At 43.3% G+C, this 15,447-nt stretch overlaps 1 protein-coding gene across 5 annotated transcripts in view; it reads left to right on the forward strand.

The window, feature by feature from the left end:
- The window catches only part of LOC140427869 (POU domain, class 2, transcription factor 1-like), a 329,760-nt gene that overhangs the window by 270,899 nt on the left and 43,414 nt on the right, over nucleotides 1-15,447 (forward strand). For 4 of the 5 annotated variants that reach the window (XM_072513676.1, XM_072513677.1, XM_072513678.1 and 1 more), the window contains 2 exons: nucleotides 5,624-5,732; nucleotides 12,773-13,145. In XM_072513676.1, coding sequence (XP_072369777.1) covers nucleotides 5,624-5,732; nucleotides 12,773-13,145 — 482 coding nt within the window. Of the gene's footprint in view, nucleotides 1-5,623; nucleotides 5,733-12,772; nucleotides 13,150-15,447 lie in introns of those variants that run through there. The other variant, XM_072513680.1, reaches the window with a different exon arrangement.

The raw sequence follows: 15,447 nt of genomic DNA on the forward strand, positions 1-15,447 counted from the left end.
CTCAACTTAAAGTTAATCTCCGTAGGGAAAGTTCTGCAAAATTTCCCTATGACTTCCAACAGTAATCAAGTAAAACTTTTTTTTAATATAAATTTAGAGTACCCAATTATTTTTTTTTTTCAATTACGGGACAATTTAGCGCGGCCAATCCACCTAACCTGCACATCTTTGGGTTGTGAGGATGAAACCCACACAGACACGGGGAGAATGTGCAAACTCCACATGGACAGTGACCCAGGGCTGGGATTCGAACCGGGTCCTCGGCGCCGTAGTCCCAGTGCTAACCACTGCGCCGCCGTGCTGCCCCAATCAAACAAAACTTGAGGAGATCTGCACCTTTCCACATCCCTAGATATTGTGAGAAGCCAAAAGAGCATTTCTTTTGTGAAGGTTGAAAAACTGCACTCTCGGATATCAGAAAACTCATCAAAGGTGATGAAATGTTTACAAATTAATGCTGTTTAAAAATGCAGAACCTCTTGCCTTCCGATTTCAGTGCTCAAAACATCATCCTTCCTGCCACCATTCCAAAAATAGAGTTAGGCATAAGCATGAGATTTAGAAATTTAGAGGGCAACTTTCAAGTTACCATGCACCATTAGGGTGGCACAATAGCACAGTGGTTAACAATTCTGCACAGCACCAGGGTTCCAGGTTCGATTCCCGCTTGGATCACTGTCTGTGCGGAGTCTGCATGTACTCCTTGTGTCTGCGTGGGTTTTCTCCGGGCGTTCCGGTTTCCTGCCACAAGTCACCTGCTTGTTAGGTGAATTGGACGTTTTGAATTCTCCCTCTGTGTACCCAAACAGGCACTGGAGTGTGGTGCTAGGGGACTTTCACAGTGACTTCATTGCAATGTTAATGTGAGCCTACTTGTGACAATAATAAAGATTATTATTGATTATTATTATTATCATTCTGCGAGGCAGAGGTTGCCGATTTGGGATGCTCTGTCATAGATCGTAGAACTTAGTGCAGAAAGAGACCATTCGGCCCATCAAGGCATCACTAAGGAGTATTTCTGGGTTCCATCTGGTATTGTTCAAAGTGCTGAGCGGCCAGTACTTTAGTGTGAGTCAAAATAAATCACCAGGTGAATGGATTCTGGTGACAGCAGCTTACACCCAACGCTGAGCAGTTACAACAAGTCAGAAGTGAGGCTGAAGGCAGCGAGCGAGGCGGTGCACAGCCAGCACAAGACATTCATTGCACACTGTTGAGTAAGTGAACTCAGTGACTATCCTTTGCTTTGATATTTTCCCCATCTCTTCTGTCACAGTTCTGTCTCTCACTCACACTAGATTGTTCAAGGGACAGGACTGTGTGTCCATGTACCTGAATCAACAAATGAAGAACAAAGAAAGGTACAGCACAGGAACAGGCCCTTCGGCCCTCCAAGCCTGTGCTGATCATGATTCCCTAACTTTAAAAAAAAATCTTCGGCCCTTGCTTGGTCCGTATCCCTCTATTTCCTCCCTATTCATGTATCCATCCAGATGCCTCTTAAATGTTGCTAATGTGCCTGCTTCCACCACATCCTCTGGCAGCATGTTCCAGGCACCCACCACTCCCTGCATGAAAAACATACCCCACATATCTCCCTTAAACCTTCCCCCCTCACCTTTTCCCCCCTCTCACCTTCCCCCGTCTCACCTTCCCCCCCCCCCCCACCTTTCCCCCCCTCACCTTTCCCCCCCTCACCTTTCCCCCTCTCACCTTCCCCCCCCCCCTCACCTCCCCCCCCCCCTCTCACCTTCCCCCCCCCTCTCACCTTCCCCCCTCTCACCCTTCCCCCCCTCTCACCTTCCTCCCTCTCACCTTCCCCCTCTCACCTACTGAATCTCCCTCTCTTCCCTTTTGAACAAAGGTGCTGACTGACCCTTAACTCCGCCGACCCTTCTGACATCCACCTGTGACCCACCCATGGGTCGTGACTCACACTTTGAAAAGCTTTGGTCTTATATATAAGTAGTTTGTGAATTATGTAAGACTGTTTTCTATTTAGGATGCCTTTTGTAATCATAGCTGTTAAATTAAGAGTAAGTAGCTTCATGTCTTAGCTGGTGCTTTCTCAAGGCCAACTTTGAGACTGATCTGGCATCATGTTGAATTCGGAATACCCTGTAACCCTACAATTTCTTAACTTGCGATTGAGCTATTGGATTTACTTACTGTTTTGTTTGGCAGAATTGCCAAGTTTGCAGTTCAACTAAGTTTGCTGCCATAGTGGTCTTTATTCTAACCAGTCAAGTTGAACCATTCGACTTAAAGTGCCCAAGAGAAGCTGTGTGTGTGCATGTGTGTGTGTGGAGGGCGCATGTGTGCTGGTGGGGTGGGGAGAAAGGGAAAATAGGATCATTATCTTCCATAATTGATTTTGGGAAAACCATCAATGAAATGATGATCAAGAGCCAGACTGGAAATTACAGTTTCTGGTTAGTTGTTGAGGAGTTTCAAAAGAAGGTGGGGGTCATTTGGAGCAAGTATAACCGAAGACTAAGATTCATGAGCAACACCTAGAGTGACAGTGAGATTGTACTGCAGTGAGATTACCTTCTTACTACTTACTCTCCAAATAGTGTACAGATTTGTACATCTGAGTCTGGTACACCCTAGTGTATAGAGCAATGTCGTCCCCACACTCTTGTACTACAGTGAGACCTATACTGTGTCCCAGTTACACAGAAGAGCGTGAGAGAAATGCCATCAGTAATGCCTCTGCCGCATCCTCCATTTTAAATGGGAGGACCACTGAACAAATGCTAGTCTCCTTGATGCCAGGACCACAAGCATTGAGACATAACTCCTGCAATATTAACTCCGAAGTACTGGACACTGTCAGGATGGCTGAAAAGCATCTGTCCTGCCCTATTTTCTCAGCTCTCAAATGGCCAGATTTTCAGAGGAGGATAGAGAAAATGTTCCAAAGACACAATGAAGCTTTCCTTGAAGGATGATACCAGTGACATTAATGAGTTGGACGAGCTTGCTACCAATCATTCAAAATGGTGACAATTTGTTCACCAAGCTGCATCACGCTTTGAGGCAGAGTGGCAGCAGGTAAGGGAAATGAAGGAAGCCTGCACTCTGGATCCCAGACCCTTGGGGGGACATCCTCTATATGCCCAGAAATCTGTCGGTCAAGAATTGGCCTGTTCAGTCACATAAAGATCCATGGCAGAAACTTGTGGCCCTGAGTAGATATCATCCTCAATTTGAGGGAGCTACCTCTTTTCCTTTCTTCCTATCCTTCTGAAATGTCTGATATCCTTGAATGTTCAATTCCCAACCGTGGCCACTTAGCCGTTCAAGAGATGTGGTTATAACCATTCCATACGCATCTATTTGTATTTGTGCCAGCAATTCCTTCGTCTGCGCACATTCAAATAAAGAGCCTTTCATTTGATCTTTTTATCATTTTTCCCTGCTCTGAACCTATTTGCTGGTGCACTCTGAAGTTTGTACATTCCGTCCCTTCCTGTCACACTCTGGTTATTATTATCTCTATTGCTGCCCTGTCCTTACTGGTTAGCTATCTAAATCTCACCCCACCTGAGCCTTCATTCACAGCCATCTATTGCTCTACACTGCTGTTGCGGTTTGGGTAATGTGTTTGCATTTTCAAAAAAGCTCTACTTTTACACTTTTTTGTTTCCTCTTATGCTTGTCTTCTGCACTAAATTCTGTGCAGTTCGTTACACTGACATGGTCCGCGACCATCTTGTGGTTTGCTTGGGCATTGTCTCCCTTGGCCGGAGATCTGCCTTGGTCTGGGGTGTCCACCCTGTCTGCGTTGGCCTGGAGTGTCCTTGCCCTTCAGTACTTTATTGGGAATGTTGTAGACCTTTTTTTTAAGGTTTCAGCTCTCCACATCATAGGAGTTTAAAATATTTGTCAAAAGCTTTTAATACCTCACCAAATTTGTTTGGGAATTTATCTATACCCTGTCTAAGGATCACTTAATCTGCAAATACACCAAACATGTATAAAAGCTCACATTTGCAGAGTAGATCCTTGTGACTTTTGGCCACTTTGAATTTTGCTCAATCTTTTGTGATCTAATCAGGTACCATTACTCTGCATTCAATCAGGACTGGCAGTGGACCTTCACGTGCCCTGGTGAAGTCCATCAGCTCCACATCTACAGCAATGCTCCTGTTTGGGCGATCTCCACCAATTTCTTCAATTTAGGTGCACTTCTCGGATCAGACTGCAGTTTCTTTACTTCATGCTTTGAGATTCTGGGTGTCTTCTCCGGCATCTTTGGGATTTTGGTGTCTATCCCACCACCGCCACCATTTTGTAAGATTGTTTAGTGTCTCAATCATATGCCTGGAGGCTTGTATGATTGAACATAAACCGTTTCTTAACAAGTTAACTATATACATCTTTTTTTTAAAATGTTTTATTAAAGCTTTTCCAACCAACGTTTTTACATAAAGATAGAAGTACAAATAATAATACAAATAAAAATAAACAAGAATTATTAAACAGAACAAGGTGGGTGTTGTCTTAATACAAAACTTATATCAAAGTTTCCCCCCCCCCCCCCCCCCCACACCTGCCTGCATGCTGGGGAAAGTCCTGTCGATAAACAGGTCCCCCATCCTCCTAATACCTGCCCTATACCAGCCTTGGAACCCCCGATCCATCCTACCCGGAGAAAATCTATGGTTATTCCGTATCGGGGTCCACACAGAGGCCCCCCTCCTACTATATACATCTCCAAGGTGGAACCCTGCATGGGTGCTGTCTCCATGCTGGTTCTTTCCAGACACATCTGCACACTGCCTACAATTATGTGACTCTACAGCATATTGTGGGCGGAATGTTCTTCAATCCCACATTAACCCTTGACATGCCCAAATTCTCTTGACCTCCACACAGAGCCAGACTGTACCTACTTTCTGGCTTCTTTAATGTCACGAGAGAGAGAGAAGTGGATGAACTTTTATCTTGTCATTAACATTCAATCCTTGGTATTCTGTGGACTACCATCCCCCACATAACACAACAATAAAGTAATGCACCGTAGGCAGAAACGTTTCATTTTTGACACGCTCCTTAACTGATATACATATTACCGACACGGTGGCCCAGTGTTATCACTGCTGCTTCACGGTACCAGGGACCTGGGTTCGATTACGGGCTTGGGTGACTGTGGAGTTTACACGTTCTCCACGCATTTGCGTGGTTTTTCCAGGTGCTCCGGTTTCCTCCCATGGTCCAAAGATGTGCAGGTTAGGTGGATCAAAGTGAGTGTTCCGGGGATAGGGCGAGTGGATGGGCCTCGGTCGAGTGCTTTTTCTTAAGATCGAGTGCTTTTTCTTAAGGTCGGTGCAGACTTGATAGGTAGAATGGTCTCCTGCACTGTAGGGATTCTATAGAATTCATTACCCAAGCAAAATCAATTTAACTCCTTGCATTTAAATAAAAATTGCCGCTTGTCAATGGAGTTGTTTTTAAAGATTTGGATTAATATCTGTAAATTATTGGTAATTGAGAGTTTATTTTAGGCCTGTTTCTGCACTACAGGTTATATTTTAACATGTTACTCAATGACTGGATATATGTTTTTACTACTTGTGACACTAATAAAGATTATTATTATTACTACTAATAGGTAGCCAGCACTAGTAACCTCGTGACAAGTAGTACACCTACTACTCTGGCTGTAAATGCAATGCAGATGCCTGTATCCAGTGCTGGTGTGACCAACTTCAGCATTTCAGGTAAGAAGTTGCTTTAATTGATACATTATGTTGTGAAGTTTTCATGAACATTTTATAATTGTCTTTTCAATCGACTTGAATGAAGATTTTTACTTCCTCCGTAGCAAATGGCACAATGGGTTATAACATTGTTCTTTGCAACCAGCCAAGAAAGTGACCAGATCAGTCAGCATGGAATGAATGGCAAACTGCTTCTCCAATTACAGTGCACCCCAATCTGAATGAAATTCAGGTTCCCAATCCATGATTTGAAAACTGGCGTGAAGAAAAATGATCGAGGATTTATGCTATCTACAATGGAGGCATTGATGTCAATAAAAATCAGTATCATCCATTTTGGGGAGGCATAAGTGATATTACCAACTCTAACACAGTAAAAATATGTTGAACAGTGCAGTGTCACAATATGTTGACTTGCTGCAATTACCTGAAAATAAATCAATGGGGGATGACCAGTTAGAGCAGTGATCACTTGAAGACTTCTTTCATAATTGTGCAATGATAGTTCTTGATTTGTTCCCTTTTTTCCTTTATAGCTTGGTCTGCAATAACAATGTGGTTGTGGTGTCAGGTATAATTGCATTCATGCAATGCCTCAGTCCTCCTTCCAATGTGGCATCTACACAAATTCAGCTACCATTTCAGTTCATAGAAATAATTAAAATTGTTAAACCATTTTGTACGAATGACCAATTGCACTCTTTGTACTCTTATCAATTCTTGTACTATGTAAAAGTTTAAACTGGTAAGTTGGTTATTTCTTTAAAGGCAACAAGTGATTGTACTTGGGCACTCAGCTGTCCCAAATCCCTCCCTCAAACCTTCAGCACCCCCATCACCTTCCTACTCTCCTACCACTTTACCAGGTTTGACTACCTCTTATACTAGCCCAGAGGTTCTTGTTGTGCCTATTTCTTGGCTTCCTCAGAAAGGCCCATTGAGGCATTCATCGTTGCACCCTTGCAGCAGCAACCCCAAACTGTTTGCTTTTTCTGGATTTCCTACCTAGCCTGGTGAACTAATCTCCTTTTCCTCCAACACACCTTTCACTTAGTGCTAACCAATGGAACTCTGCCAGTCGATCAGTTATCGCCCCCTCTCCCACATCTTCTTCCAGGATATTTGTTCACTTGCCATCCATGAGCTTATTGTTGATGATTGCATCAACATCGTGGCTTTGACAGAAACTTGGTTGAGGGTGATAACACTTTCCCCTAAATGTAATTTCCTTACGTGGCTATACTATCCGTCAGACCATCATGGTGACATGGCACTGACAGCCAAATCTCACCATGATCTGTCAACCTAACACTCTGTCTGAGCATCTCATCTTGTTCCATGCTTTTTGCGTCTCACTTAAAATCCTTATCCTCAACCACTTACCCAAGTACCATAAAAACTGTTGTTCTTTCTCTGCACCAAACAACTTATCATTCCCTCAATGAAATCTGAAATAAAAACAGAAAATGCTGGATAAAGTCTGCAGATCTGGCAGCGCCCTACCTCGGTATTGGGCCGCCCGCTCAATCTGGCAGTCCAATACCGAAATTCTGACAGAATCTGCGAGCTCTCCACCATGCATAAATTTGTATGGAAAAGGAGAGAGAATCGTTCCTGGTACCACCGGAGATCCAGAACGATTCGACTCTGGCGAGAACACTTCATTTCCAGAATCCAGCCCCTATATCATTGTAACTCGGATCTTGTATTTCTATCTCTTTGCAATAAAGACCAGAATGCCATTTGCCTTCCTAATTGTTTCCAATGCTTGGATTCTAATTTTGTGTTCTTTGTAAGAGTGTACTCAAGTCGCTCTCAATGTTGATATTTAAAAGTTTCATTTTAGTTTTTAAAATCTGCTTTTTTGTTCTTACCAACAAAGTGAATAACCTCACACTTCCCCACATTATGCTTTATCTGCCACCTTAATCCCCACTCCCTTAATCTATCTATATCCCATCTATCTCTCTATTTGCAACCCCTTTGGGTCCTCCTCATGGCTTACATTCCTGCATAGCTGTTGTATCAACAGCAAACTTGGATACATCAATCCTTATTGCTAACATTGATTGTAAATAGTAAGGCCCCAGTACTGATCTTTTTGACACTCCACTAGTTACAGCCTACCAACTTGAAATTAGCCTGTTTATCCCTACTAACTGTTTCCTTGACCAATATTCTATTCATGCTAATATATTGCCAAAATTCCATGAAGAATGCCCAAACAATGAGAATTAGGTCTACCTTCTACTTCCCCCTTATTTTCTGATAGCTGTTCCATCAACAATGGAATGTACATGCCCATATTTAGACAGTACTGTTGGAACTATGATGGTCATGATGTGGTGACAGTAAAAGTCCTATTTCCTTTCAGTTCCACTTCATTGCACTCAATCAGGCTACTCCCTATACAAAATACTCTTCTCAAAAAATTGACTCTTCACTTGGGAATGATTCCACAGCTGCTGTGGAATCACAGAATTCCATTCAATCTAATGCTTCATGTCATTTTAGACAATAATCATAAGCAGACCAATGGAAAAGCAGGATACTGCGGACGTTGGAAATTTGAATTAAAAATATAAAATGCTGTTTAGGCAGCATCTGTGTAGAGAGAGGAACAGAGGTAATGGGCTGGATCTTCAAGGCAAGTAGTAGGAATCAGGAAATTTCCCAACTCAGCATGGCCTACCTCAGGATAAGATTCCTGCCAAGGTGGGATTTTTGTTCTGGGGTGATTGATGCTAACTGAATTTAAGTCTGCTGCCCCTGGAAAGAGTTTGAAGACAGCCACAGGGGCTGCCAGGTGCCGATGAAGGCTGTTTGAAAGGCCCTCCATTATGCTCTTGGACTCCATCCCAGTTAAAATAAAATCGATAGAATAAAAAACAGCACCCATCCCCCCTCACCAACGCATGCCAGCTAATGGATCCTTATACCCTCCATACTAATCTATGCCCCCCACCCCATAGTTACTCAAACACTCCATGCCAACCTCGGGCACATCCATGGCCATTCACCCAGTATTCACCCGGTACAAAACCACTAAGCCCTGAAGTAATAATACCATGTGTGAAAAAGCTTTCAAAAAGTAATTCATTCGTTAAATCATGCTTTTACTACAGCCTAAAAAAAATGTCAACCATCCAAACTCTTAAAGTTGTTTCAGCTGAGTTCAGACATCAATTACTCTGTTGAAACAGCTATACCCCAGGGGAGAAAAACAGCTCTTCCACTCTGATCTATTCTGTCAATTGCACAATGCTAAAAAGTTTTCAAGTCCTTTCAGTTTCTGCTCCTTAGTTTAGAGGATCTGGATGATGTGTTTGGGTCCTTGGATGGTGAGGAGGTAAAAGGGCAGGTGTTAAATCTCCTGCGTTTGCTTGGAAATTTGCTGTGGGAAGGGGACTAGTTGCTTGGGATGACCAATCCAGAGTCTTACAGGGAAAATGGTCCCTTCAGAATGCTAGTAAGGGAAGGAGGGGAAGATGTGTCTGATTGTCATAGAGGTCTACAGCTCAGAAAAGGTCATTCGGCCCATTGTGCCAGTGCTGGTCAAAAATAACCACCTAACTATTCTAATCTCATTTCCCAACACTTCATCCATAGCCTTGTATGCCTTGGCATTGTAAGTGCACATCTAAATGCTTCTGAAATGTTATGAGGGTCACTGCCTCCACTACCCTTTCAGGCAGCAAGTTCCAGACTCTCAACATCCTTTGGGCGAAAACGTTTTTCCTCACATCTCCCTAAACCTCCTGCCTCTTACCTTAAATCTATGCCCCTTGGTTATTGATCCCTCCATCAAGGAAAAGGTTTATTCCTGTCCACTCTATTTCTGCCCCATATAATTTTATACATCTCAATCATAACCCCCCCCCCCCAGTCTTTTCTGCTCCAAGGAAAACAACCCCAGTCTGTCCAATCTCTCATCATAGCTAAAACTCTCCAGCCCAGGAAATGTACTGGTAAATCTCCTCTGCGCCCTTTAAAACGCTGATCCCAGAATCCTGCCGTTTATCATGTATTCCCTTGCCTTGTTTGTCATGCCCAAGTGCATCCCCACACACTTACCTGGATTGAATTCCATTTGCCACTGACCGGCCCGTCTATATCCTCCAGTACTCTAAAGTTATCCTCCTCACTATTTACCACTCCACCAATTTTTATATCATTCGCGAAGTTCCTGATCAACCCACTTACACTCACGTCTAAATCATTTATATAAACCACAAACAGCAAGGGTCACAACACTGATCTCTGCAGGACACCACTGTACACAGGATTCCAGTCAGAAAAACACCCCTTGACCATAACCCTGTGCTTCCAGCCACTCAGCCAGTTGTGGATCCAATTTGTCAAATTTCTTTGGATCCCATGGGCTCTTAATCTTCGTTATTAGTCTCCTGTGTGGGACCTTGTCAAACACCTTTCTGAAGTCCAAATAGACTACGACAAATGCATTTCCCTCATCTACACACCTGGTCACCTCTTTGAAAAATTCAATCAAGTTGGTCAGACATGACCTCCCCTTAACAAAACCATGCTGACTGTTCTCGATTAATCCCTGCCTCTCCAGATTAATTCTGTCTCTCAGAATTGCTTCTAATAGTTTCCCCACCACCGAGGTTAGACAGACTGGCCTGTAATGTCCTGATTTATCCCTTGCTCCCTTCTTGAATAATGATGCCACATTGGCTATCCTTCGGTCCTCCGGCACCTCTCCTAGAGCTAGAGAGGAATTGAATATTATTGCCAGCACCACTGCTATTTCCTCCTTCCCACACTTGCCAGCCTGGAGTTCATTTAATCTGGCCATGGAGATTTGTCTACTTTTAAGCTACCAGACCACTCAGAATCTCCTATCTGTCTATGTTAATCTCTTTCATTTTATCACCATCCTTCTCCCTGATTTCTATATCCATGCCGTCCCTCTCACGTGTTCAGACTCGATGGGCGGAATGGCCTCTTGCACTGTAAATTCTATGATTCTATGAAATTACCATTGTGATTGGGCAGCACGGTAACACAGTAGTTAGCACAGCTGCCTCGCAGCTCCAGGGACCCGGGTTCAATTCCGGCCTCGGGTGACTGTGTGGTGTTTGTGCTTAGTCCCCATGCCTGCGTGGTTTTTCTCCGGGTGTTCCGGTTTCCTCCCACAGTCCAAAGATGTGCAGGTTAGGTGGACTGGCCATGCTAAATTGTCCCTGAGTGTCCAAAAGGTTAGGTGGGGTTGCTGGTTTACGGGATAGGGTGGAGGCATGGGCTTAAGTAGGGTGCTCTTTCCAAGGGCTGTGCAGACTCGATGGGCCGAATGGCCTCCTTCTGCACTGTAGGGATTCTATGATCCTTAATGGGCCCTACTCTTTTCCTAACTACCCTTTTACCCTTGATGTACTTGCAAAACAACTTAGAGGATTTTCCTTCATTTCACCTGTCAGTAACCTATCTTGTCCCCTTCTTGGTCTCCTAACTTCCTTTTTAAGTTCCCTTTTGCACATTCTATATGCCTCTAGGGCATCAACTGTTTTGAGTCCTCGATATCTGCCTTAAGCCTCCCTTTTTCTCCTTATCCAATGTTGTACATCCCTCATACATCTGGAATTAAGAGTCAAATGATGATCATGAAACCATTGTTGATTGTCTTAAAAATCCAACTAGTTCACAAATGACTTTTAGGAAAGGAAACTTACTGTTCTTACCTGGTGTAGCCTACATATGACTCCAGACCCACACTCTTCAATGCCGTCTGAAATGGCCTAACAAGCCACTCAGTTGTATTCAACAAAGGGAGCAAGGAGGAAAGAAGCCGGTTGGATCACGCGCCATCGACCGAGGCACTGGAAACGACAACTGCAAACCCAACCCTGTCGTCCCTGCAAAGTTCTCCTTAGTAACATTCGGGGGCTTGTGCCAAAATTGGGAGAGCAACATCTTGATAAAGTCATTATCACAGGATCATATCTTAACAGATAATGCCCCAGACACCACCACCACCATTCCTGGGTATGCCCTATCCCACCAGCAGGACAGACCCAGCAGAGGTGGCAGCACTGGTATACAGTCAGGAGGGACTGCCCTGAGAATCCTCAAATTCGACTCTGGACCTCATGAAGTCTCATGGGCACCAGGTCAAACATGGGAAAATAAACCTCCTGTTGATTAACACGTACTGTCCCCCCTCAGCTGAGGAATCCATACTCCATGTTGCCACCATCGGGAACATTCTTTCTGAATCTACCCTGTCTAATCCTGTTAGAATTTTCCACGTTTCTATGAATCCCCTCTCACTCTTCTAAACTTCTAAAGTGAGTGGAGTTGAAGGATAAGTTAGCCAGAGCAAGAACAAGTTCAGCTAGGCGGTGTAGGGTGTTGATGGGTGGGAACTGGTTAGGCCTCTGTTCAAGGAAGGAGCGGAGAGCCCTCAGACCATCCTGGTGGGGATGATTAAAGTGTAGAGAGATTGGATATACATGGTAAAGAGGAGACTGTTAGGGTCAGGAAACAGGCAACTTTTAAAGTGATGGAAGATGTTAGAAGAGACACTGATGTAGGTAGGAAGAGACTGGAGAAGCCTGCCACAGCTTCCCACATCATATCTCCCAACTCCATAAACAGGACTGCCCTCATTTCAGCCTGCCCCATTGAACTGATTTTTTTTCTACCTTGACTATTTGTTCTCGCCTTGTCCAGTGAACCTCAACTCATTTACAACGTGGCCCAACTCCATGAAAATTACAGTGGATTAGGGCTGTAATCCTCAAAATGGAGCCAGCTAGGTCACAGGTGCAGGCTTTTAATCTGAACCAGCCCCCTCCCTTAAAGTCACACCTGAAAATTGGAAACCCTAGGAATGGGGTTGGAAATTCTGGAATCAGGTTCCAGCTGCCATTTTTAAAGGGTTCCTGAGTCACCCTGACTAAGAATCCAGCCCCTCATCTCTCTTATTAATTTCTGAATTATTTTAGAAATATTTTGATAAAACATAAAATAGGAAATAGAATTCATATTAAAATTGTGATCTCTCATTAACCCTCCAGGTACAACTGCATCAGGGACAGCTCCTACAAACGTGGCATCTGTAATCACCGGCTTATCTTCTGCAGTTTCTACGTCATCAGTCACTTCTCCATCTCTAACCCCTTCACCATCAGCATCTGTTTCGGTGACTGAGTCATCTAGCAGTAGTGATGCACATACCACACAGTCAACCTCAACTGGCTTAATAAACCCTCTGTGCACAAGCCAAATCACGGTGTCAGCATCTGGACTGCAGGCCACTGCGCTACAAGCAGCAGCTGCACAGGTATCCAGTGGTGCTGGCCTTGTCACCAATCCGGGCCTAGCTGCCATGGCTGCTGCTGCAGGACTAGCCAATCCTGGCCTCATGTCAGCCCCTCAGTTTGCAGCTGGGTAAGTTTTCACTGCATGCTATTATTGGTGAATTACATCTTTCATTTATCTGTGAACATGTGAATCTTTAATATCTAATATTTCATAGGATGCCATCAAATAAAGGCTTTGCCTGCACATTGGGGAGAATTGAATTACTGCAGTAGCCAGCAAACATTTGTTTTTACCTTCGCAAATAAAATAAATGCTTTGATAAATAGGTTATATTACAAATGTGATGTGAAAGAATTTTTCCTCACTTTTTCAGCCTCCATTTATATATAAATGATTTGCATCATGCTACTTGGGAGAGAATCACTTGGGTGTTATCTTGTCAATAAGCTTGACCCTGGATAGTCAACTAATGTTTTTCACTTTAATATAGTTGATATGCATGATCATATAGTTTTGAGGGGAACGTAGAATCATAGAATTTACAATGCAGCAGGAGGCCTTTCGGCCCATCGAGTCTGCACCTTGGATGACAGCACCCTACTTAAGCCCATGCTTCCATCCTAAACCCAGTAACCCCACCTAACCTTTTGGACACCAAGGGGCAATTTAGCATGGCCAATGTACCTAACATGCACATCTTTGGACTGTGGGAAGAAACCCAGAGCACCCGCAGGAAACCTATGCAGACACGGGGAGAAAGTGCAAACTCCACACAGACAGTCACCCAAGGCCAGAATTGAACCTGGGTCTCTGGAGCTGTGAGGCAGCAGTGCTAACCACTGTGCCATCGTGTTGCCCTTAAGCCCAGGACGCTGGAGCATTACTCTGGACTACTAGCGCAGTGACAATACCACTACGCCACCGCCTCCCATTAGGGATAATATTTCAAATTGGAATGAGTTAAAGAAGCAGACCTAGCCAGTATAAAAGTAAATTGAGGGGATGGGAGAAAGAAGACTGAAAATTTGCATATTGTGTCTCTCGTTCTTTTTCTTGTGATACCAGCAGCAAATGTCTCTCATTTCACACACAAACAAAAGCTTGCATTTTTCATTTTATGGCCTGTTTTTCATTTGAAGTGGTTGCAAATTTCTCCATACTATCGTACTCAATTTTACCAAATTTATCAAATGTGTCATTTTTCTGGTTTATTTGCAAAATTCAATTTGCCATTGTTCTTTATAGTCAACTTTTGCATTTTACTTAAATCGGGGAAACTGTAGTCAACTTTGCCTTGATCGCTGGCCAAGATGCATGCCTCACCAGTATTTTCCAGTGACTGATGCAAATGGTGCACTTTGAAATCTGGAAACCTGCATAAAACTTAAACATAGGACATAAGCTAAATGCTGTAGATTTGTTTTCTGAAGGATGCATTATGGCACTGGACGTTACGATTTTACCCCTATAATAATCCTAGAAGACTTGTTTTGTCCAATAGGCTACAGCAATAGGTCTTCAGCTTCCTCAAAGTGCGGTTCACTAGCCATTTTACTTTTTCTGGGACAAAAGTTAAATTCATTTAAATTTTAAGAATTAGGCCCAGGTAACAATTAAAAATAATCACACCTGTATTGTACTATAACACAGATTAAAATTTCTCGGAGCTTTATAAAGCTTTTGCCTGTCATATTACGCTGATAATGTTTTAGAAGTTTAATTGAGGCGTGCTACACTTTTAATAATAAATAAATGTTGAGAATATTGTTTTATTTTATTGACAGTATCTTGGTAGTACAGAATTTGAATATTGCTGGCAAGATAAGCATATCACCCAAGCTTTTCACCTTGCAATCAGGACAAACGCATGAATGCCAAATTTTAAACAATCAGAGCAATTTATACTGCAGGAGAAAGGGGAGTTGAATGGTTGGCAAGATGACTGATTGGCCACAGTGTTGCCACAAAGAAAGCAGCGGGGAACTATGGGCTCCCCAAGCTCACGGGTAATTCCACAAAAGTGTAAGACTTGAACATTTTTGTTTTGCAAAGAACAGGCCCCTGAGTGTTAATGTACTCGAGAAATAGGAGCAAGATTAGACCATACGGTCTGTCGAGCCTGCTCAACTATTCAGTACAATCATGGATGATCTTGGGCTTCAACTCCATTTTCCTGTTCCTCCCCATACCCCTTATTTTCCTGAGACCAAAAATCTGTTGATCCAGTCTTAAATGTACTCCATAATGGAGCATTCACAGCCCTCACGGAAAGAGAATTCCAAAGATTCACAATTCCCTTTTGAGTGAACAAATTTCTCCTATCAGTTTTAAATGATCGGTATCTTGTCTTGAGATGTTTTTAGATTCCCTGACCAATGGAAACATTCTCACAGCATCTGCCCTATCAAGCCCCTTCAGCATTTTTGTG

Source organism: Scyliorhinus torazame, chromosome 8, assembly GCF_047496885.1.
Source record: "Scyliorhinus torazame isolate Kashiwa2021f chromosome 8, sScyTor2.1, whole genome shotgun sequence".
In the NCBI taxonomy this organism is placed as follows: domain Eukaryota; kingdom Metazoa; phylum Chordata; class Chondrichthyes; order Carcharhiniformes; family Scyliorhinidae; genus Scyliorhinus; species Scyliorhinus torazame.